The 22195-nt window shown below is 40.7% G+C and overlaps 1 protein-coding gene across 1 annotated transcript in view; it reads right to left on the bottom strand.

Annotated features, from left to right (window-relative positions):
• The window catches only part of SIPA1L1 (signal induced proliferation associated 1 like 1), a 331939-nt gene that overhangs the window by 96725 nt on the left and 213019 nt on the right, over positions 1–22195 (bottom strand). The window contains 1 exon segment of the mRNA XM_040332639.1: positions 10625–10799. Within this exon segment, the coding sequence (XP_040188573.1) occupies positions 10625–10799 (175 nt within the window).

The raw sequence follows: 22195 nt of genomic DNA, 5'->3' as shown, positions 1-22195 counted from the left end.
AATTGGGCCCAAGTTAAACAATTTGACTTAGGGGGTGTACTCACTTTTGTTGCCAGTGGTTTAGATATTAATGGCTGTGTTTTGAGTTATTTTGAGGGGACAGCAAATGTACACTGTTATACAAGCTGTACACGCACTGCTTTACATTGTAGCAAAGTGTAATTTCCTCAGTGTGGTAAACTGGTAAAATCAAGGTCCTTTAGAATTCCTATTTATTGGTCAGTGTGGGGTGGTTAGCACAGTGTAATTTCTTCAGTGTTGTCACCTGAAAAGATATAATAAAATATTTACAAAAATGTGAGGGGTGCACTCACTTTTGTGAGATACTGTGTGTGTGTGTGTGTGTGTGTGTGTGTGTGTGTCTGTGTGTGTAGGTATGTGTGTGTATAGATGTGTGTGTTATATACATTTTTCAAATGAATATTGTGAATTTAGATGAATATGATTTTTTTATTTTATATATAATTTATATATATACACACACACACACACACACACACACACACACACATGTGCGCGCAAGTTTAAATACCCTGGCAGAATTTATGATTTCTTGGCCATTTTTCTGAGAATATGAATTAGAACACAAAAACTTTTCTTCACTCATGGTTAGTGTTAGAGTTATCAATCAACTGTGTTTACTCTTTTTATATCATAATGACAACAGAAACTACCCAAATGACCCTGACCATACGTTTACATACCCTGGTGATTTTGGCCTGATAACATTCAAACAAGTTGACACAAAGGGGGTTTGAATTGCTATTAAATGTAACCATCCTCATCTGTGATCTGTTTGCTTGTAATTAGTGTGCGTGTATAAAAGGTCAATGAGTTTCTGGACTCCTGACGGACCCTTGCATCTTTCATCCAGTGCTGCACTGACATTTCTGGATTCTGAGTCATGGGGAAAGCAAAATAATTGTCAAAGGATCTGCAGGAAAAGGTAGTTGAACTGTATAAAACAGGAAATGGATATAAAAAGGTATTCAAGGAATTGATAATGCAATCAGCAGTGTTCAAACTCTAATCAAGAAGTGGAAAATTAGGCGTTTCTGTTGAAACCAAACCACAGTCAGGTAGACCAACTAAAATTTTAGCCACAACTGGAAGAAAAATTGTTCGGGATACAAAGAAAAACCCACAAATAACTTCAGGTGAAATACGTGACTCTCTGAAAACATGTAAAACACAATAGATGCCAGCGCTCAGGGTGTCTGCATAGTAAATCACAAAAAAATTATAATATATATACTATATGAAGATAAGTCCTAAAAATAGGGCGGATTTTCCAGTCAATTAAATGGTTAATGGTAGTGGTACATCTTCAAAACAGATGGTGATGGCTAAAAGTCTATTAGACATGGACAGGTACTCAAGGCAGCTCTTCTCGGGAGTGAAGCCAGCTCAGGATAAACATGAAGAAAAAAAAAATAGAGAAAGCGCCTTTGAGTAAACTGTTTAATGTTGTTACAATAATTAATATCTAACACAAGTTCACAGTTGCCATCTCCACTAACGGACACAGCCGGCTTCTACTCTGGTACCGTGCAACTTTCATAGCCGATAATTGGGACACACCTAGACCTACCATATGACCCTGGATCTTGCACCAGCTAGGGCATTGACCTCATCCCACATGAGCATTGCTTCATTTACTTCTATGTAAGTGTTGGATATTAATCATTGTAACTACATTAAACAGTTTACTCAAAGGCGCTTTCTCTATTTGTTTTTTTTTCTCCTCTGAAAACATGTGGTGGGGCTATTTCAAGATGCACAATAAGGAGAAGAAACGATTACTATGCAAATGCCACAGTATCCAGCTTACAATACACCAAAAAACACAGAGAAAAACCTCAAACCTTCTGGCACAAAGCCATTTGGAGTGATGAGACCAAAATTTAGCTTTTTGGCCACAAACATAAAACGCTACATTTGGAGAGGAGTCAAAAAGACCTATGATGAAAGTTACACCATTCCTACTTTGGAACACGGGAGGTGGGTCGCTGATGTTTTGGGGATGTGCGAGTTACAAAGGCACAGGAAATCTGGTCAAAATTGATGGCAAGATGAATGCGGTATGTTATCAAAAAATACTGGAAGAAAATTTGCATTCATCAGCCAGGAAGCTGCACATGGGACGTACTTCGACATTCCAACATGACAATGATCCAAAACACAAGGCCAAGTCAACCTGTCATTTGCTAAAGCAGAATAAAGTGAAGGTTCTGGAGCGGCCATCTCAGTCTCCTGACCACAATATCATTGAGCCTTTCTGGGGAGATCTCAAACGTGCTGTTCATGCAAGATAGCCCAAGAATTTACAGGAACTGGAGGCTTTTTACCAAGAGGAATGGGCAGCTTTACCATCTGAGGAGATAAAAGAGCCTCAATCCACAAATAGCTCAAAAGACTTCAAGCTGTCATTGATGTTAAAGGGGGTAATATACAATATTAAGAACTTGGGTATGTAAACTTTTGATCAGGGTCGTTTGGGTAGTTTCTGTTGTAGCCATGATTTAAAAAGAGTAAGTTGATTGATAATAAATGGCTTCAGCCAAACACTAACCATGAGTATAAATAACACGGTAATTTTCCAGTCACGTGCAGCTTGAATTTTTGCATTTGGCTTTTTGATTTATCCACCCATGCATGTATCTGAGAAACCCTTTTTGATTCACACATGCAAGTAGGGTTGTCCAGATACCGATACTAGTATCGGTATCGGGACCGATACCGAGTATTTGCGGGAGTACTCGTACTCGCGCAAATGCTCCCGATACCTAAATAGAATACTTTTTTTGTATTTATCAACATGTTCTATGAAAATTCTTTGAGTTTTTTACTACTGCGTGACAAGCAAATACATTTTTTTTATTCATTTTTACTCATTTTTATTCTTTTATAATGTCTTGAGTTAGAGTTCTTCATAATTCTAAAGAAAATATCCTTAGTCTGTATTGTGGTTTGAAAACTGTCACATAACATTTAAAAAAAGTATCGGTATTCGGTATCGGCGACTACATGAAAAAAAGTATCGGTACTTGTACTCGGTCCTAAAAAAGTGGTATCGGGACAACCCTACATGCAAGTGTCTGAAAGCTTGAATGGAATGTATTTAAAGCCAATTTTTCAATTTGTACTTTTCCTGCTAACTCGGCTTAAAAGACCATGGAACATCTTTAATGCTTGCCTATGATTAATTCAACAGCCAAGGAACTGCATTTTTAATGTGTGTCATTAGGGGTCATTTTTAGAAGTTTAACAATGGAACAGAGTTTTTTTGGTACTCAGTGACTTCAATAACTTTCAAAAAGTGAAACAGAGAAATAAGTATCTTAAAAAGTAGAAGAACTAGTATTAGAAAGAATTATGCAATTTCCTATTAGTCATATTAATAGTTTACCGGGAGACTAGCAAATACTCCACCAATCAAAATCTCAGGTAAAAACACAGGGAATCAAGCATTTTAAATGCTTGTTTTCCTTTCTGTATACATTATTTCTTATTCAGTTGCATTGTGCCTTTGAACTTGACAGAAACTTGGACTATTCCAAGAAGGGTCAATTCCCTACCACATCACCCTCCCAGCTTGCAAGCATTGCCCTCTCCTCTTCTGGGACTAATTAATCTCCATCTCAACCCAGCTCCTCTGCCCCTCTCTTAAGGCTGATACACACAGGCCAAATATCAGCCAGTTCAACAGAACCCAAACATTCGGCCCATGTGTACAGCAGTCTATCCAACAGAAGCCGGTCTAAGGAGGGGATGTTATCAAACAGGCATGCTGAAAACCAGCATCCGATCAGCAAATGGCAGTGAGCACTGCCCCTGTCAGAACACAATAGCTCAGCAGGGAAGATTGCTGTGCTAACATTGCTTAGTTAAGTTATCTCAGTTTTTTTCGTTCCACCTGCTGGGTTGAAAAAAAAAAAAAAAAAACTCCCCATGTGTACCTAGTATTAATCTCCCTAAATAACTTTTTGCCATTACCAGGGGTGGAGTGAAAGGGAGTACTATAGCATGTCAGTTGAGTGAGAGCTTTGTGTCTGCTAGGGCTGCCAACAACAAATCTAAGATGGCGGCACCCAGCAGCAGTCTCAAACTTTTTGTATGTCTACACAAGGAACATTTGAACAGGTTAACAGCATGTCTATAACATGTTACATGCACATAGAATGTTCTTAGAATGCATTTTTTAAATGAATGGTCTGGTGAAGGGGTTTCTTTAAGTAGACTTTGTGACCATGTACCTCTAAGTACCATCAAATCTGTCTGTGTTGCCCTACCCTCTCTGGACAACCAGTGTCTCCATTTATGTTCAACAATAGGATTTCTGTACTCACTAAAAATACATCATCTGAGTCTATTGGGGGGGGGGGCAGTTTCAGCGATTGGCAAAAAAAGGGTTATATGGCCACCTACAGGTAAAATGGACACTAGGTACATAGAAACTGAAGGTTAGTCCCTAGAGACTAAAACCCCTCCCCACCTTACAGCTTCCTAGTTGTAGCCAGCAGTTGAAGAGGGAAAGATGGCATATGAGGGAAGGTGATATGTCCCTCATTCGACACCGAAAAATGGGTTTTATGACGAATATAAAAATCCTATTTTCTTTTTTGTCCATTGAGGGAAACAGCTTTGTAGATAAAAAAAATCAACCCAGGGACATGCAAAAAGGGGCATCCCAAGACAATACAGAGGAAGCACCCAATAAGAAAAAACAAAACAAAGGGAAGAGAATGGCATTACATAGCCACTTGCAGAGCTTTTTGACAGAAACTAGCTTCCCATAGGCAGACAACACAACCTTCTAAAACTTCGAAAATTAGGAGTTTTGACTTAAAATTTCTAATCTTCCAGCACAGCACATGACTTATTTATAGACTACATGCTGTTACTTTCAGGTGATAGGACATCATTGCAAGGGGCGCCCCTAGAGTGTAGTCATATAGCCCAGCCCACTTTGTGAGGCTCCAGTTTCTTGGCAAGCAAAACAGAGTGATTAAGACACAGAGGGGAGGGACATGCGTCTTAAAGTGTACTCCAAGATAGGGGATTTAAGGGTAAGCCAAAATTCCCATTATCTTAATTGTACAATACAGGGCACAGGACTGCTATTCACAGACAAAAGAATGTACCCAAGTAATCAAAAGGGGTGGGAAACAACACAGCAACTGAGAACTGCCAACAAACCCAGGAAAAAAGGTTTAACAAAAACTATACTGAGATAACAACTTGAAGCACATTGCAACCAAAGATTGCATCCGCTGAGCCCTGAACATCCACGTAGTAGGACCTGGAAGACATGTGAACAGAGGACCAGATGGCGGCCTTACAAATCTGCTGAAAAGTCCAGCCAAGCACAGCTGATGCTATAGTCATCCAGACAATGCAAAAAATAAGTCGAGTGTCAACTCCAACAGCCTCCGGGTCTCTACTAGGGGAATTTGACCAAAGTTTATCTTGGATAGATAAAATCATATCTTTTGATAAAAACAATGACAACTAAGATTCAGGCAATGGGATATTTTTTCCTAGTGAAGGAAGGGAAGTATCGAGCATCGAATCAACTAAACAATCTCTTACAGAACCACATAAATCTGGCATCTGTGCCAAAAAGGGAAAAAGAGAGGAGGGTAATTTTTACTTTTACCATCACAAGGGGAAATGAAGTTGGTAGTAAACTTTTGGTATACAAGGACACAGATGCTGTAATCTTTTCAAGTGACAAACATAGGCCCTGAGTATGCAGATTGTCTGTCTGCAGCATGAGTGCCCATCCTTCTGGTGCCAGACAAATTGCAGAAGTAAAGCCAAAATGTTACCACTCCACAGAGAACTTCCAGACTAACTAAGCAAAGCTCTGGATCAGAAGTTGTACAAAGATTTATCGTAGTGTGACCAAAAGTCACTGCAGGTAGAGATCAGGAACCCTGGAAAGAAGTGTGTGTTTCAGCAAGCTGTATGTATTATACCCTGAAAGTAAAGAGCCGATCTGCTGTAGTCACAGCTTGCCTCCGTCAAGTATCACAAAAATGAGCTGGAAAACTGATTTGAGTTGTAAACGGATATACCTTGCAGGCAGTGGAAAGTTCCCTAAATCCTAGCCACTATCGCTTCTAAGCTGCAGTGTCTAATGTTCTCCAGAACTGCAAATCTAAAGCCTTGTACACACGATCGGATTTCCATCGGACAAAGCGTAGGACTTTTGTCTGAAGGGCGTTGACCATGAACTTGAATTGCATACAAATGGCAAAGATTTGTCGTCCAAACACCAAACTACGTGGTTTTTCAGCTCTTTAGCCCCACCCTTTGGGCAACTTCTCCTAATATTGTCTTATGGTTAGTATTGCTTCTAAAAATGCGTGTTTGTACTTTGGATTTTTTTCAGACGGACTTGTTGGATTTTCCGATTGTGTATACACAAGACACACTTGTTATAAATTTTGACAATTGTCCGATGGAGCATACAAAATAGTTGGATTATCCGACAACATCCTGCCATCACACTTTTTCCGTCCGAAAATCCAATCATGTGTACGAGGCTTAAGTCTACAGCAGTTCGGGCAAGGTCAGCTCAACCTGGACTCGTGAGGTGGAATAAGTTATAGCCTCTAGGGGGCTAGAGTAAATTTCGAGAGAAATTTTTATTTTTTGTTGTTTCTCATAGACACTCTTTATATACAGCGTGTCAAACTTATTAGGTTTTAACCAATGAAAATACAAAAATCTGCAGTATGTAATAGAAGGTGTTTTAGGAAGTGCAAGAAGCAAAAAGGGTTAAAGAGGAACTTTTTTGGTTAGAGAGAAATTTTACTAAAATAAATTATTACACCAGCATGCGGTTCACATTTTGTTTACAATAGTATAAGCACATGGAGCAGCAATGTTTGCTCATTAAGTATGCATGCTCCTCCTAGGTTGTGAAACTCCCACAATGCTCTTGGTAGCCAGAGCCAGTGGTCTTGACTGATATTTTACATCACATGAGGGAGCCAGCGAGCAGTGTTTTTAAGAAACAGGAAAAAGGGTAGAGTTAATTTATTACTCAAATAACAAGCTTTAGCAAATAGGATTTATGCCTTATGGATTCACATGAAATGTGAATTTAATTATGTCAACTGCTTGTGCATTAGGGAGAAACCACTTAGGGAGAACACACATATCAGCTAACATTCTCATTGACTCAAGTCTAGTTATGGTAATGTCACTGTCTGAATCAGAGAGCTTTAGACCACTGTGTGGAGGAGAAAGGGAGGGTGTTATATGCTTTCTTCTTTCTCCAAAGACCACACAAAAAGGGTAGAATGAAGCTGTTGGGGATCGATGATGGTCTCCAACCATTCCCCTGGAAACTCCTCTCCCACTGAGGGGTCTGTGAAGAGGATGTTTGTCAGATCTTCTAAAGTTGGCCAAAGCTGGATCAAAATCAGCCAGTTCAGCAGGAACCAGGCAACTTTAGATCCACCTATGGGCAGGGTGGTAATACTGAAGTCGATCGATTGATTCAGTACAACCAGTCCTTCAGCTTTTTTATTTTGACTGGAAAACCTCTTACTATTAGAATATAATAATGCAGCAGTAGGGATTCCCCCATCAACACTGACTGTGTTAATGGGGGAATTGAGCAATTTCATTACCTTCAACCCGTGGTTGAAGGAAAGAAAATTGCATGATGTATAGCCTGCCCAAGGATAGCGAAGACACAAGGCCCAGACCTATTTCAGACAGATCTTCAACAAATCACTGGAGCACTGTAAAGTTCCCTCTTGTTAAACGCTTGACACTCATTTATGTCCCTAAGAACTAGTGTTGACCCACCTGAAAGATATCACAGACCTCTTGCAGTTTGCTTATAGAGCATACAGATAACTGGAGGATGCCATCAACATGAAGATGCACTACAATTGGCAACATCTCGACTCCCCAGGCATGTACGCACGGATCCATTTCTTGAATTCCTATCACTCCAGAAATACTCTACTTCAAACTCATCCGACTCACTGTGCCCACCTTTAACTGGGCTTGAGCCAGCCATATCATCACGCGATCCCAGATGGGAGTGAGCAGGGTTATTTGAGAGGTGATACTGGTCTACTTACCTTAGGGGGCAAATAATACATAGAGCTAGGTCCATATATATTTAGACACCGGCACAATTTTCGTTTTTTTTAAAGTATTTACCAAAATATATTCAAGCTATAGTTATATAATGGGCAAAAAAAGGGAGTAGCCATTTAGGCTCTCCTTTCCTCATGGGATCACGGCATCGGCAGTAAAATAAGGTTTTAAGTAATAGGTGGGTTAGATATGCCAAGTTAGACAGGTGTCTTTAAGGCTAGGAGGTTGATAGGGGTCATTAAAAGTTCAAGTAAAGGTGAAGGTGTGTAGGAATAAGAGCTCAAATAGGGATTGGTCAGGCAGGTCAGCTGTTTTAGAGTGTTCTGGACGTTTTTAAAGGTCATGCAATGATTGGCCAGTTAGGTCAGATGACACTAAAGAAAAATCTGGAAGCCGGTTCTGGCTAGAAGGTCTAGGCAGACCTAAAGAGACTTGTGTCCGTTTATACCCGCCTACTTCCAGGGCCATAGGAGGCAGCCTGATGTAAATGGCCAGAAGTGTCCATTTATACATGGCCACCCAAAGAACTGAGAGGGGTCCGCTCACAGATCCCTGCTGATCATAGTGGACTCCATGTGAAAGGAGCCATAAAAAGATGCCATTATGAACTGTAGAACCATGATGCAGGTAAGGCTGTTTCTCCTGAATTAAAGTTTCTTACATTATAAGCATATCCCTTGTTAGCACATGAGCACTGTAGACGAACTAAATAGTTCTTTATGCTACGTCTCCCTCCCCCAGTATGTGCTCTGCTGTATAAAGAGACTGCAAGAGGCTAAGTCAAATTCATGTCCTTGCACTGCTTCCATATAAGAAATACATTTAATTATGTATTACCGCAATACAGAGCTAAACTAATTTTTGTTTTCTTACATCTGCCTCACCAGCCTTAATTTCTAACGTAAATTTCAGGTGGAAAATACGGAATCACAGCCTCAAGCTAGCCATTTTCAGAATTTCTTTGGAAAGCGGTCGTTTTTTAAATGTGCGTTTGCTTTTCTAATGGCTAAGGGGGACTATTCGATTAACATTTTTAACAGGAGTAATGAGAAAAAAAAATCAGAGGTTCGAGAATTTCTTTCCTATATGAACATTAAATTCCAACTGCAAATGTGATTTTGGTTTAGGAAAAATTGGTAGTTATTGTAATGTGCATGTGCTAGATAAAGTTTGATCTGGAAGTAGAACTGTCCATGTATTTGTTTTATATATGGAATATATGGTTTGTGGGAGGGTCAGGTAGAGGTAGAACTGTCCATTCTTCATTTTATACATGGAATATATGGTATGTGGGTAGGGTAACTGGCATTACCTCCATGCATCCCCAAATCAAGTGTAAAAATCCAAACCATTTGCATGGCAATCGTACACCATATTTAAGCACTTTCTAGCAAAATATGCCAAGTCACTGATGGCACCATCGCATGCTCTGATGAAAGATTTTTTTTTACGAATTCCCATATGAATGAATGCATTACATTTTACCCCTGTATGGCTAGCTTTATCTACATGTGGTTCTGCCAACATAATTTCCTTTTGATTAGCAAACGGACCAGAAAATCTCTGCTAAAGCCTTGAGACAATTATATTTGTTTTCTCTAATCTGTATGCAGATACTGTACAATCTTCATAATCATGCAAAACTGTGGAAAAAAACTTTTTGGCATGGAATTTTCTCCTTTCAAGAATTTTCTGAGCTTTATAGTGTCAGAAATGCAGTTTCCCTGATAACACCTATCGCTGTTATTTCTTTTCAACTTACACTGCTACCAAACTCCCACTGAGGTTCTCACAGACAAAAAAAAGATTGGGACTTTGTATGAAGCAAGTAGGTATATACAATTTAGTTTAATATATAAACATAAAAAACGCATAATCAAGATGCATAAAAAAAAAAATACTTTCTATTGCACTGTTTTGGGAACGGGGACACTTTCTGATCAGTTTGTATATTTCTATGGGCAGAGATGTTCAAAAAGCCTCCATCAGTGGGGGTCACCTGAAGCTCATCATTCTCACAAAGACTTTGTGGCGGCCCCAGATTCACATACAGGAAAGCAACGCCACAAACTGTAATGTAATATTATATGCAACTACGATCATCATGAAACATGTTTCTGGAGTCCGTAAAGAAACAAGTACACCACAACTTATTTCATGGGGGAGGAAGCCTGAGCACTGGTAAGTTTGTGGAAAGTAAAGTAGGGCTACTGAAGAATAGGTGTAACAAACCATGAAACTAATCCACTACCTTGCATGTCTCATCACTGGACTTGCATGTCATGTAACATCGTACTTACAGAATTGTTCTACAGTTACCTTAACATTATAGTAAAATATGTATCTTAGAAAATGAACATAACATTTATAAAAGAAGGTTTATAAAAAAAAAAAAAAAAAAAAAAAACAAAGCTGGTAAACGTTCTATACTCAATGAGTTTTGAATACTGCGAAATACAGATCAGTATCACTCTTGTTCTAAATATATTTTTCTTACTTTTGGTATCCAGCTGAGCCCTGTACTTTTCAAAACCTTTCAGTCGCACCCTTTCTCCCAAGAGCTGAAGGAATTCTTCGAAGGCTGGTCCTGCTGACTCATTGTTGTACATTTCCTCTTCTGTACTCTGACCAGCTTTGCAGTACATGATGCCAACCTTCAGCTGGTAGCTTAGCTGTAACAAGACAGGGCTGTTAGAGAACAAGATAACACTAAGGATTTAACACCTACAGTCTGCATGTACTATTTACAAATCGACAAAGTCAGCAGTGAAGGCAGAGGGGCTTTCAAATCTCCGCATCGGCTGTGTAAGTAGTGACAGGTAATCACCCATGTAGAGAAATGTAGCAGGGAATGGGGGTGTGGGGAGGATGTACAGAAGTTCATATTATTCAGAACCACATTATTTTAGATCAAAAGACCATGGTGCAGTTTTTTTTTATTTTTTACTACTACTATTACTCTATAGCACTACAGCCCATGAAAGGACGCGCCCAGCAGATTAGGACTTGTGTTTATTATTATTGCACAGGATGGATTGTTAGGATATTGTTCAGCTTGGTTGGTAGGATTCAACTTTTTTTTTCTGGGTCACTGCCAGAGGCCTGAGTTAAGGGGACCAACTGATAGTGCTTATTTTTAATTTATTTTTTAACCATTTAGCTGTAAGACAAAGACTGGGGGTGTGGAACAAGCAAAAGCAATAGATATTGCACAATTGCTCAAAAAACATTCACTCCAAATCAACACAAAGACTATGCTTACACTAAATCTGTGTAAAGAAAGTACATTGGTTTAACATTCCTGTAATTTTGTCTATGGCTCCAGTTTCTTCAGACAAATTGCCACTTTGTGGTTGGCTTCACACCTCTGTTGCGAGTGGTGATGCACAGTAAAGCGCATGTTACTGTACATAGGATAATACATTGCACTGACCTTAAGGGCCCGGCTTTTGTCGAGCCCTGGGGTAATGTACTGAGAAATGTTTAGGGATCACAGAGTGTGACTTTGGTTGTGCTCATTCTTTATAGGTAAACTGATCAAAATAAGGAAGAGAAGGAAACACCTTAAGTGTGTGAAGTGACATATGTGTACCAAAAGACACAGCCACGTCTGTGGCCCCATCAGCCGCATCCTCCTTTTTTAAAGTCTCATGCAACGCAGTAATAAGTACATCCACCAGCACTTTTTCACTCGCTGCTGTGACCGTGGAGGATTCATCCTCACTATCGGACAGGTCAGGGGGCGTCATATTAAGCCCCCCTGGACGGGCCACGTCCCCAGCTGTATCAGGCTCAGAATGAGATGAGAGAGCAGGGGAAGGTGGAAACGCTTCCTCCTGAGATTTTGCCCACACGCTACTTCCACCCGGGATACTAATGACTCTAGGACCGCCATCAGCACAACCATGGGAAGCTGGGGTTCTGAGGGACATGCCACCTCCATAAGGGGATCAGTGGGTGAAATGTGACCCTAAGGCTCCATAGGGAAATAGTACAAAGGAAAGTTTGGCACCACTAAGGGACACCCCAATCCCAGGGTACCCATCAGCAGAGAGGGAAATCCACAAGGACCCCCAAAAGACCTCTCAGCCTGAAAAATTCTGAATTTCGACCCAGCAACAGCAATGATCAGTAGCTATTTAATCCATCCCGGGCAGGAAGAGGAGAAAGAGGAGAAGCCCCGGCATCTCCACGAGGCTACAGCCATTTCCAGCGTCTCAATAGTTTAAAGGAAAATGGCCACTATGTCGTCTTTATGTTCTGCCTGATCCTACTCCTGCAGAGGCGATCTATTTCCCCCCCCCCCGGCTTCCGGGTAGTGGCTCCCGCGGGGAGTGGGTGTTCCCATGCAGAGGCTAAGTGATTGACGCAATGACAAAAACTTCCCCCCGGCGCATAAGGCGCGTCACCAATTTCCGAAAGAAGCCAAGCGTTGGTGCGCAGGCGCCGTATAGAGCCGACTCGCAGTTCGGCTTCTTTCGGCGCCTTATGCGCCGGGGGGAGCCACTACCCGGAAGCCGGGGAGAAAATAGCTATAAAAAAAAAAAATCAGCATACTGTCAATGTTGGAAGTAAGCACAATGCAATGTTAGAAAAAATGTTTTTAGGGTGAGGCTCCGCTTTAAGGAGGGGCTGTGTCCGTTGACAAACTAAGGAGAAAGTTGGATTTGCCCATTTACATCTGTTTAGGGCCGCTTCCTGAACGGCATCTACTCGCCCACTTTTTCAAGGCAAAAAAAAATAGACAGATCGAGTGCCTGTGTGAAAGGTCCTTAAACTATGAAGTTTAAGGTTTAAAAGCAGAAGTTGGAGGTTTAAAGGTGTGTAGGCGTTTTTGTTTTAGTGGCCAGACATGTGCAAGTTAGTTCTGGTGTTTTTGGTTTTAGCAAGCATACTACCTAGATGGAATCTGTGTGTTCGCAAAGGATTCACACTCAAGGATTTTTCCCACAATCTCAAACTTCACTGGAAAAATTAACCGATTCCTGCCTGGAGCATATGGTGCCCAAATATTTTGAACCGACAGCTTGTAAGTTCTGTTGTGGCAGTGAATGATGGTAAAATGCTCACTACACAATATTTCAAGACACAAGAGCTATGAAAATTACTATAACAAAATATTATGATTTAACATCAGCTGTTGTTGAATCCTATGAAAATTACTATGGGGTTGAAGCGTGAATATAGTTATAAGGATTGTAATTTTCTCCCCATAGATATCAAACACATCCATATTGTTTGTTTTTTAAACAAAAAAAAATATTTAACTAGACTAGCCATAAAGCATTTATAGTGTATATGATTTTTGGGAAGCGCCAAGTCTATGGGTTGCAAATTCCAAGCTGGCACCAATGTTTCTTATAACTTATTTACTCCCAGGTAAAAAAGCTAAGAATTCTGAAATGGTAATCCAGTTCATGGAAACTGGGACAGGGCCCACTCCAATTTTCCACTCCAGGTTGCTCAACTGGCTTGTACACAAAAATGTCTTTATTTTCTAAAGCCGTAACTTTGCCAGAAAAAGAGAGGCAGCCATTGCACTGTACAACTGTAAACGTTTCATCTTTTATTTGCGGGACAAAATTTACATTAAATTCAAGCACACTTCTTTTGTTATAAAGTACGTTCATATAAGTGTCTCAAACTTAACAAAATAACATTCATATGAACTAAATAAACAGAAAATTTATTATTTTACTTAATATCACTAAAAGGAAAACATATGCATATAATTGGGATCAATTCACATTAATCTGGCTACAAAACTCATTCAAATATGTTATTGCCTGTCAACATTTATTTTACAAAATCAAGCAATGTAAACTTGGTTTGAAAAAAAAAATATGATCTCATATTACCTAGCTGACAATGCATATGGTTTTTAACAGCTGCCTGCGAATTTGGCAGTGGAAATCTGTAACTCAGACCTAATCTGTCATTTTGCATTGGTCTGCTAGTGAACAATGTTTAAAAATCAAAATGTGTGCCTGTTCCTTGATTAGCATGGTGAGTGTGCTCTGAATGTGTTTTTACTGCAAGTGCTCTGTGTGCTTAAAAGATAAGTTCACCTTTCTGAACATGTTACACACATATTTGGGGTGTACCATGTAAACATGTGCAACATCAGACCCTGGGATCTTCTCCCTGTACTTGCTGTCACAATTCAAAGAAACCTCTGTGAGTCAATGAACTACAAGTACTGACAGTCTTTTCAGCTGTCGGCTTGTAGTTCTCAATGGCGCTGTTGAATGCTGTGGTAGTTCATTGATTCTTCCTGTCAGTTTAAAACTGTCTACCCATACGATGTATGGGCAGACAGCTTACACTTCCAAGTCTACAGGAGACAATGCTTTCCAGGCTCCAAAAACAAAAAAATAGTAAATGCAAATTTCTTTACCTGCAAAAACATATGCATTTATTATCTTTTGTTAAAAGGTGAACTTATCCTTTAATGCATGTGGAGTGTCTGTGTGTGTCTGGTTTGCGATGTGCTGCAAGTAGGGTAATCCACAGCCTTCACCTGAAAGACTTGCAATTAGGAATTCATGATAACAGAGAGAAACAGTCACACTGCAAAGGAAAGGGGGAAGAGTGCAATACTATAAAGGAAGAGGATGGCAAACTGCCCTATGGGTGTAAAGTTGATAGTGTACAGGTGCCCTCCAGTGCTTCAAACAAGAATAGCTTTCTGCAGAGAGAAGGGAGATGCCAATGCATTATCGCTGTAGTTAAACTCCAGCACTGGGCTCATCATTTGGAAACAATTACAGGTAAAGGGTGTGCAGTGAATTTCAGTAATCAGAAATAATTTTGGCTTCCCCGTCTGAGTGGTTGCATTTGTTAATGCTACATCTTTACTCTATACACATGGTAAAACACTCTGGCCTTAAGAAAAACATCTCTATAGTTTTTATAACATACAGAAAGGTTCATAACCCATTTGAAATCTAGTTTGTAAAAGCAAAGAAAAGTGCACTGCTCCAACCCTCCCTTCATATGCTGGAATCAATCAGGTGCTGGCTTGGAGTCAGTCTCTCCCCCACACATAGCTCAGTATAATGCAAAGGAAAAGCAGCGGCAAAGATGATTTTTTCACAGGCAAAACTTTATCAGCCAACAAGCTACATCTCCCACCCCCAGGACCACTCCTCTGACATTATTCACCAGATGGACTTTCAGAGAATTCCTCTATGATTAAGCCCACTGGGAGAAACGTGTCACAGGAGTGGTCTAGGAGGCGGACCATGTGCTGAAGCTTTTTGCTTTTCTTTTGGCCTATACTGAGCTACCTGAAATGTAGTTTTAGTTTCTTATACAAATTCATTGTCTTCTAAAATGGGCAGCCAAAATATTTTTTTTGCTGGTACATGTGGGTACATAAAGTGAAAGTTCGTTATTCGGGTTTGACCCCCGCCCCCCCCTTCATGACCAGTCAGTCTCATACTTGTCCCTGCTATGCATTTGCTGTGTGGTCTAAATGTCAAAATCCTCACTACTGGATCCTACTCCTCCTCACACAGATATAAACACCTTGAGTGTGTCTAAGTACACCTTCTGCAAGAAAGAAAATCACTAGGAATCATCAAAAACATGCTCAACTTATATACAGTAAAACCTTTTTTTTCCAGAGTAACTCGGTTTGAGAGTGTTTTGCAAGATCAGCAAAATGTTCCTATGAAGAGGCGTAGATGATTGACGTGCGGCTAAGGCACGTCACGCGTTCCGAAAATACTCGAACTAGGACTCGGCTATCTCCTAGTCTGTGTGCAGGCGCCGTATAGCGCCGTGAAGAGCCGAGTCCTAGTCCGGCTATTTTCTGAACGCGTGACCTGCCTTAGCTGCATGTCAATCATCTACGCCTCTTCATAGGAACGCCTATTCCCCGCGGGAGGATGAAAAGAAAATGAACGATTAAACGGTAAGTCCAGCGAGAAAAAATAAAAATAAAACAGCATACTGTAGCTGACGCAAGTATGCTGGATGGGATGGTATATAATTGTTTTAGGGTGAACTTCCACTTTAAGTTTTAAACTGGTTGTGTGGCATCTACCAGGCTGCAGAGAACAGACTTGGCAGAGTGGTAGTATGAGACTTGTCAGGTCTGAAAACAGAGCAACACATGTTTATGACTTTTTAGGATGCCATAAATAACAGGTTATTATGTCCCTTAAAGTGATATTAAAAAGGTTCAGTTTTTTTTTTAAATAACAAACATGTCATACTTACCTCCGCTGTGCAGCTCGTTTTGCACAGAGTGTCCCCAATCCACATCTTCTGGGGACCCACGGTGGCTGTCTCTGCTCCTCCCTGCATCAGATTACCCCCTTTGGGAAGCGCTTTGCGGGCGGGCTCCCGAGTCCAGCATTTGCGTCCATAGACACGAATGCCAGACTCAGCCTCGCCCCCGGCGCCCACATCATTGGATTTGACAGCAGTGCGAGCCAATGGCTGCGCTGCTATAAATCTACCCAATGAAGAGCTCAGAAGACCGGCATAGGATGCATTAAGGTGAAAAAAACAGGAAGGTTTACACCCCCATTAAAGCCTTTCTAGAGACCTTTATTTAATTAAAATAATAAACATGTTAAACTCACCTGCTCTGTGCAATGGTGTTAAACAGAGCAGCCCTAAATCTCCTCTTCTGGGGTCGCCTGTCGGCGATCTTGACTATCCTCTTCTGCATCTGCTCCCATAGCAAGTCGCCCTCTACTTGCAGAGTTCCACTGACCACAGCAAGGCTGTATTTAAGCCATACATTTGCATAACATGGTTAGTTATATTCATTTAAATCAATGTATGGACAGAAGGATCAATGAAAAAGGATCTATCCGGGGGCATACCTCCAACAGCTGGAGTATGGAACGCAATCTGTGCACATGGTTGCGTGGTCAGAGAACAAATGGGTATTAGGTATTGGGTAATGGGAACCCCCCCCTCTTGGACCATACCAGTTTCCACATGCCCTCAACATGGGGGGGGAGTAATGCTTTTGGGCGGGGGGGGGGGCTCTCCGTGTTGATGAGGACAATGGCCTCAACATACAATGCAGCCTGACTGTGCCATACAATGCAACTTGACCTGTGCCATACAATGCAACCTGACCTGTCCCATACAATGCAGCCCAGGACGTCCTCACACCAGTCAGAGCAGGCCGAGCCGGTGCCGTGGCCGCACTCCATTCGGCCTGCTCCGTCTTCTGTCTGTGACAGGCAAGGCCGTGTACAAGGTGACAGGCTCAGTATGACAGGATCGCCCGGCGCTCGTGGGTGACGGCCGTCACGTATTCCAACATGGTGGCGGTCCTGGTCAGTATTTGCTCCATAAGACGCACAGGCATTTGCCCCCATTTTTTGGAGGGAAAAGGGTGTCTTATGGAGCGAAAAATACAGTATGTCTATCAGCTTTGCACATCTAGGAGAGACATTTTTGTACAATAGCTCAATCAATTGGATTTAGGTCTGAACTTTGACTGGGCCATTCTAACACATAAATATGCTTTGATCTAAACCATCCCATTGTAGCTCTGGCTGTATTTTTAGAGTCGTTGTCTTGCTGGAAGATGAACCTCTGCCCCAAGTCTTTTGCAGACTAACAGGTTTTCTTTTAAGATTGCCCTGTATTTGGCTCCATCCAACTTTACATCAACTCTGACCAGCTTCCCGGTTCCTGCTGAAGAAAAGCATCCCCACAGCATAATCCTGCCACCACCATGGTTTCACAGTGGGAATGGTGTGTTCAGGGTGACATGCAGCGTTAGTTTCCGCCAAACACATAATGTTTTGCTTTTAGGCCAAAAAGTTTAAATTTGGTCTCGTCTGACCAGAGCACCTTCTTCCACATGGCTTTCCTCAATGTGCAAACAGGACTTCTTATGGCTTTTGTCTAGCCACTCTTTCATATCAAATCATTTCAAATATGGATATTATTTAAGAACAATTAACTACTTAGTCTTTTAGCTTGCTTTGATTTCATTTCAGAAGACATTTTTTTTTTAGAGGGCAAATTGAGGACTTTAGTTGGATGAAAGCTACAGATTACTGGCCAGACTTTTTATTTAACAAAAAAGCTCATCGATTATAAAGTTAATATTCACCATTAGTTTACAAGAATCTGGCACTGGGTGTTTTGCCTGGCAGGAAAAACAAGAATACAACTGTGCACAGATATGTCACTAATAAGAATAGGCAAGTTCAGTTCATCTGAAAAAAAAAGAAAAAAAAAATGTTCCAGAATGCCCTTTAGGCTGCTGATTTTAACTATAGTGTTACTGTGAGAAAAGAATAATGTAAATGCATAGAGCACAACAGTGTCACAGTGGTTTACCTAATTGCCAAGTGTGTGGCCAACTTGAGAAGTATGGAAGCTAGAACCCTATTAGACTTTACTTTTACAAGGTTAAACAGATGTAGCTTTTTTTTAAATGGATCCTGTTCCTTTAAAGCATTCGTAACAGCACTGTGCTTGTGCTGTGCAATTTGGCCCCATCATCTAAAATACCTGGCTAATCCTGCCTGGTGCTGCCCTTCCCTTTGTAAACTGACCACATTTATCATGGCTGCTGAACCCCTGATACTGTAGTTAGCTTATGCGCCTCAGCCATCTCTCCCCTCTCTGCCTGTCAGCTCATGTCAGTGCCCGCCTCTCCCCTCCTGCTGCTAAAATTACTTTGCGTACCTTATAGATTCCCCTCTGTTCAATGATGTTATGTGCCCCAGGGTATGTTCTTTATAAAAAATATGTTGCTGTATACCTTATTTCAGAGCACCGCTCAGTTCTTACATGACCGCCCACTGCTCTCCTCCTCCCAGCTGATGTCAGCGAAGGATTCTCCTTCTGTAATTCTCAGATCAGGGAAGATTGTGGCGGGCAGTCACATGCATGCTGAGAGGTGCTTTGAATTAGGGTATACAGCAACATATTTTTATATAGAACATACACTGAGGCATATAACATCATTGAACAGAGGGGATTCTATACACAAAGTGGCTTCTGCTTTTTGGAATCCTCCCCCTCCTCCGGTGTCACATTTGTCACCTTTCGGGGGGAGCAGATACCTGTCTAATACAGGTATTTGCTCCCACATCCGGATCTTGGATCGCAGCGGTATCCGCAGCAATCTACACCATGTCCGGACCCACCTCCGCTCCCCGTGCTGTCTTCTGAGAGACACACAGATCCAAGAAGACAGTAGGGACCAGTGAGATGGACCAGTGAGATGGACCAGTGAGATGGCGCAGCGCAGTAGTGAACCAAGAAGTGAAGCCGCAAGGCAAGGGACAGATCTGCTTCGGGTGCGGACATCGCAGGTGCCCTGAACAGGCAAGTGTCCTAATATAAAAGGTCAGCAGCTGCAGTATTTGTAGCTGCTGACTTAATTTTTGGGGGCGGAACTCCGCTTAAAAATTAGAAAAAGACAGAAATTGAATAACGATACCTGTTAGCTAAGAAACTGCTACTGGGAAACTTGAAGGACAAATGTGTTAAATAATAACAATAATATATTCTTATGCATGCCATTTTACAGCAGACAACTATTACGCTTTTTGATTACGTTAGCCCTGGTTCACAATGATGCGGTGCAGGAAACAGAGATTTCTGTGCCTTTACCACACTGCATAGCAATTGCACAGTGTTCATGCAATCTGCTGTGGATAGCAATTAAAAGTCAACGACACCCCAAAAGCAGGTTGCAAAATGCAGTGCGTTTGCCTGCACTGGATTTCATGGGTGTAAACACCCATGCAATCCGGTTGAAGTGCAAACAGAAAGCTGCACCTTTTTTATGCGGATGTGGTGCCATTTGAGCCATTCAAAATAAATGCATAGCTGTGCGAATCACATGCGGTATGCAGCGTGAACCAGGGCACAACAGTCCACCAAATTCAATCCACCAAAACATGTTAAAAAAATTGTACTAGGGGAGGAAGGAAGACTGCTTTCATGTCGATAGAAAGTGAAGTCCTAAGCCTATAATATATATTATTGTTTCCAACCTATATTGGAATTTTCCTTTAATGTTTCCTGTATACCTGGTACATATAAACAATTACTAGACAATACTGAAGCTAATTATTCTTTACACTCAGTTAATATGAGTGATGTTAACATTTTTCAGCATTTCCTGGCAACTGCATGGCACTCATTTACTGAAAGCAGAGCATATCTATGAAGACATTTGTTAACTTGTAGTGACACGTGCCAAATCAATAATGCTGCATACTTTCAATGTAAACTGACTTTAATACACCAATGTGTTTCAAATACAATTAAAATATTAATCATTTGATTGAATCACTGAAGCTCATTTTAAGCCAACAAAAATGGATATCAATAAACAAAAGAAAAGACTAGATAGAGAAAATTAATACAGAAATCACTGTTTCTCTAAGGCAAGTGTATATATATAAAAAAAAAAAGTAAATGCACAATTGATTAAAGGTACCTGTATTCACATGGATATTTAATGATGTACCTGATATGAGCATTTGTGTAATAACCAGTGGTAATGCTCATTATACCTTGTGTATCTTAAAGCAGGTATAACAGCTGTGGAAAACAGGCAGATTGAACTGTTTCAGCCATTAGCATTGTTATAATTTCCATTGATTGGAAAGTTTCTCATCAGCAGCAGAACCAAATGACAAGTCTGCCCTCATTATAGGGACTAATCCACTTGCTGGACCATTCTACCTAGCAACAATGTATAACACATAGTTCAAACAGTGAAACTATATGTTGTATGTATAGGTATAAGTTATATGTAAAATCTTGAAATGCAGTGGTGCTAGAAGAAATTATCACCAATTGGAGGCTATGGCTGACCAGATATATCCTGCTCCTGTTGACCACTGCACACCCAAGTTTGTAATGTACTGGACTCCATCAAGATGAATGCAGAAACCAGGAACTGGACTGTTGACAACTTGGTGGTCTACCTTTAAAATAGACCTGAAAGTCATCAAGGTCCCATGGGATAAGGATGACATGGTAGAAGCTGACAAAATTTGATGGAGAGCACTTACTGCCCAATGCGCCAAACTGTGCAAGAGCCAAGTCTAGGTAAGAAAGTATGTTACATTGCCTTGAAAAAGTATTCACGCCCTTCGAAATTTTCCACATTTTGTCATGTTGCAGCCAAAAACCTAAAGGTATTTTACTGGGATTTTATGTGATAGACCACAAAGTGGCACATAATTGTGAATCATACTGTCAATACTTTGTAGAACCACCCTTTGCTGCAATTACAGCTGCAAGTCTTTTTGGGTATGTCTCCACTGGCTTTTCACATCTAAAAGAGTGGCATTTTTGCCCATTCTTCTTTGCTAAATACAATAAAAAAGTGATAAGCGCTCCAAACCGTAGTTGCAAAACTATTAGGGTGGTAATCCACAAAGAATAAATGGTGATGTCATATAAAACACAATGAGAAATGTAATGTGACAAAAAATCTCAAGTGAATCCTGGAGGAAAAAATAAATAAAAGTAAAAATTGAAAGGAAAATAATGTCCTTAAAGAAAGGTAAATAATGTGAACTGTCCTCTTTAAAGGGTAAAATGTTCAAGTAATATCCCAATCTTTTCCTGGAGTTCCTAGTTGGATGTGAATCTGTACAATGCAATAAAAATCCGTGCCCGGTCTCCCAAAACTCTCACCTTACTGCTGGTGCATAGTGCATGTAGCATGAGTGTAAAGCGTTTACAGGGATGTGTGGCTTAATCCTTTCCAGGTCCTCTCCTATATACCAGCCTCTTGCACCTAGTGATGTCACTAATCCCAAAGGATAATGTACCTGGTCAGTGCTCAGCGCACCATGTATGCAGGGGAGGAAGAGAAGGATGCCTCCAATAGTGAAATATTGTAAAATCAAGGTGGTCTTTAATGACTGGCTAAAGTGGTCATGCACTGAACTCAGTGTTACATATAACTTGACTTGTGAACTATGTATTACACACTACTGACCTCTAAATTCTGTGTTGCATGCTAGATGACGTCTGAAGTTACATACTACTGACCCCTGAAACTATTAAAGCCTTCCTCATTCTAAGGTTATCTACTTCTTTAAAAAAA

This window comes from Rana temporaria, chromosome 13, assembly GCF_905171775.1.
Source record: "Rana temporaria chromosome 13, aRanTem1.1, whole genome shotgun sequence".
Taxonomy (NCBI): domain Eukaryota; kingdom Metazoa; phylum Chordata; class Amphibia; order Anura; family Ranidae; genus Rana; species Rana temporaria.
The sequence above is the reverse complement of the archived record's forward strand: the minus strand, read 5'-3'. Positions and strand labels throughout refer to the sequence as shown.